At 46.0% G+C, this 2,874-nt stretch overlaps 1 protein-coding gene across 1 annotated transcript in view; it reads right to left on the reverse strand.

Annotated features, from left to right (window-relative positions):
* Positions 1 to 1,691, reverse strand: part of LOC308287255 (retinoic acid receptor gamma-like) — a gene marked incomplete at its 5' end in the record, with an annotated part of 56,926 nt that extends 55,235 nt beyond the window's left edge. The window contains one exon of the mRNA XM_080728371.1: positions 1,520 to 1,691. Coding sequence (XP_080584497.1) covers positions 1,520 to 1,691 — 172 coding nt within the window. The remainder of the gene's footprint in view (positions 1 to 1,519) is intronic.
* Between the last annotated feature and the right edge of the window lie 1,183 nt (positions 1,692 to 2,874).

Genomic DNA, 2,874 nt, shown 5'->3' on the forward strand with positions numbered 1-2,874 from the left:
AATTAGAATATGGCCATTCCTCCACCACACACACAAGCAGGCACTCACCCACACGCACTCACCCACACGCACACGCACACGCACACACACACACACAGAAACAAGGGCCCATTTCAGTCTTCTATTTTTCCACTGGGATCCGAGCTGTCTTTTTTCTTTACTTGTAATAATTTGATTCACCTCCGTGTGGATGGTGGCGAATTATAAAAGGCTCCTTATGTCTGAGAGAGAGAGAGAGAGAGAGAGAGAGAGAGAGAGAGAGAGAGAGAGAGAGAGAGAGAGAGAGAGAGAGAGAGAGAGAGGGAGGCTATATGGTCACTCTGCCAGCTGCTATGGTTTACCACATGGAAAAAACCCTGCTTTCCTGGAAGATAGAGTTTGGTTTTTACACACAGTAAACTCCTTCTTTCTTTACTTCTCTTCTCTTTCCCACCACCATGCAGCGTTGCCATGTCTGCCTATTATAAGCGACTTTGGGCTTGTTTCTTTTTCTGTGAAGTCGCTTGTAGATATTGGTAGCTGTTGAGCGTTGCGGTTTTTTGGGTTGTTTCTGAAGTTTAGTTGCTTGTTTTGGGCTTTTTTCCCGTAAATGTTGTTTAAACCAGTACTTCTCAAACATTTCCATGTCAAGGAAGTCCCAGATTAATATGTAATTGTCCGTGTATCCCCAGATCTAAAAACATTTTTTTCAAAAATAAGTTTTGTTTTTAGTTTTTTCAAACAAGCCATAGTGTTTTCTTGTTTCCTATGAGAACTGATAATAAAGTATTCAATCAAACAATCAATAAATCACTTTTGGGCTTGTTTTCATAGACCACTGTTGCTTGTTTCTCTTGCGAAATCAGGCAACACTGCCCACCAACCCGCTCCTCCATCCCTCTCCCTCTCCATCTCCCTCTCTCTCTCTCCTCAGAGAAAAGTTTATTCCTCTGTTAAGGCCCATTGCCACTGGACCAGATAACAGATACAAAAAATATCTATCACAGATATTCTTTTTATCTGTATCTACCATCCACTTGAATGGAAAAATATCCGGGGAAAGAGATTTTTTTATCTGTTATCTGGCCCTGTGGGAATGGGCCTACTGTTTTTAGATCATTCTGTTCTGTGTCACTCATGAAATGCATAGCCTATACTGTACATACCAGAGGTTGGATCGAAGGAATGGAATGTTTCTTATACATTTTTCAAGTCATTATTTTATTACAACTGCTATTTTAAAATGTTTCGCTTGAGAATTCTTCGAAACTGTTCTTAAGACAATCTTTGGCTTTTAAGAGGCTATAGTCCATAATTATATGTCCATAATAACCACACAAAACCACATCTAGTGTGAAGTGAGCGGTGCTATTCATGAGCTCATTTTATCAAGTGTCCCGTGAAGCTTGGCCAATGTGACCCCGGGCGTATGAACAGACACCAATCACAGTCCGGACAGACACGGTACAAACAGACAAAGCCAGATGTAGGAGCGGCTAGCGCCGCTCTAAAAAACAAACATTAAAGGACGTTAACTTACACAACGCAGCCATCTCTTTGGGAAGGTCCGCCCCGAAGCGCCCAAAGAGGCTGCTATTGGCCAGCAGGTCGAAGGGGGAGTGGCTCCGCATGGAGTTGAAGGCGAAGGGGTAGACGGCCGGCGGGAAGCCGCCCGTCATGTGGCCCACCTGGCGCTCGCGGTTGGCCGCCATGGCGTAGTGGACCCGCGCGGAGCCAGGGAAGTGGGCGGCGGCCAGGTACAGCCTCTCGGTCTTGCTCTGTCCACTTCCTGCTCGGCGGTCGCTCAGCGGCCGTCCCTCCTCGCTCAGGGCCTGCTCCCATTCAGCCCCGCGCAGCCACTGGCTTCCCTCCCGCAGCGCCTGGACACACAGAGACACAGAGAAATGTATCGTCACTTGACGGGCAGAAACCTTGTATCTCAGAGTTTCAAATCTGTATGTTTTTTTTCATAAACTGAGCCCTGCTTCATCATACGAGACTGTCACACAAGACTAGTGAAAACAGCCGATCTACAAGCATACAAGCCTTGCTTCATCATACGAGACTGTCACACAAGACTAGTTAAAACAGCCGATCTACAAGCACACAAGCCCTGCTTCATCATAAGAGACTGTCACGTACAAGACTAGTGAAAACAGCCGATCTACAAGCACACGAGGCCTCGCGGTGCGAGGCGTGAATCGTTTTTAAATGATATACACAAAATGAGCGGTTTTGGACATACAAGGTTTCCACCCGACAACAACGATATGAGAGACTAAACGTGGACACAGAGACACATATGAGAGACTATGTGTCTCCGAAACCAAACTTTTCGTCAGAAAGGTCCGGCTCGACTACAAAATGACGTCACTCGCGACTTCTGAAAAGCATTACACGAGTTAGAGTTCGGAAATCTGCACGTCGGAAAGTCCTAACAGTCCGAAGAAAAGTTCGGTTTCGGAGAGGCTATGGACAGGCCTTAAACCTGGACACAGAGACACATATGAGAGACTAAACCTGGGCAGGTGACAGAGATATTAGACTTTCCAGAACCTGAACCTATATTTTTTGGTTCTGGTTTCCATAGCGCACGGCCCGGTTTCAGACAAGGTTCTGGGAACCTTGTTTAGGTCCTGCTCTTGATGTGGTACTAAACCTGAGTTCTGGGAACCTGTGGGAGGGGCCAGCAGCACTGCTGCTCCTTTTTGGGACCTTCTTGGTTAGGTCTGCATATGGAAACATAAGCAGAACTTGGTCCCGGAACCTCAAAGGTTCTTGAAAGTTCTCGGTTCTGGAAAGTTCTGGTTCTAGTAAGGCCCTGTATGGTCGTATACTGTATAACATCATAAAACAAAAATGACCTGACCTTTAAGCAACCACACCAATGATTGG

Source organism: Nannobrachium achirus (genome assembly GCF_963921795.1).
Source record: "Nannobrachium achirus genome assembly, chromosome: 6".
Taxonomy (NCBI): Eukaryota; Metazoa; Chordata; class Actinopteri; order Myctophiformes; family Myctophidae; genus Nannobrachium; species Nannobrachium achirus.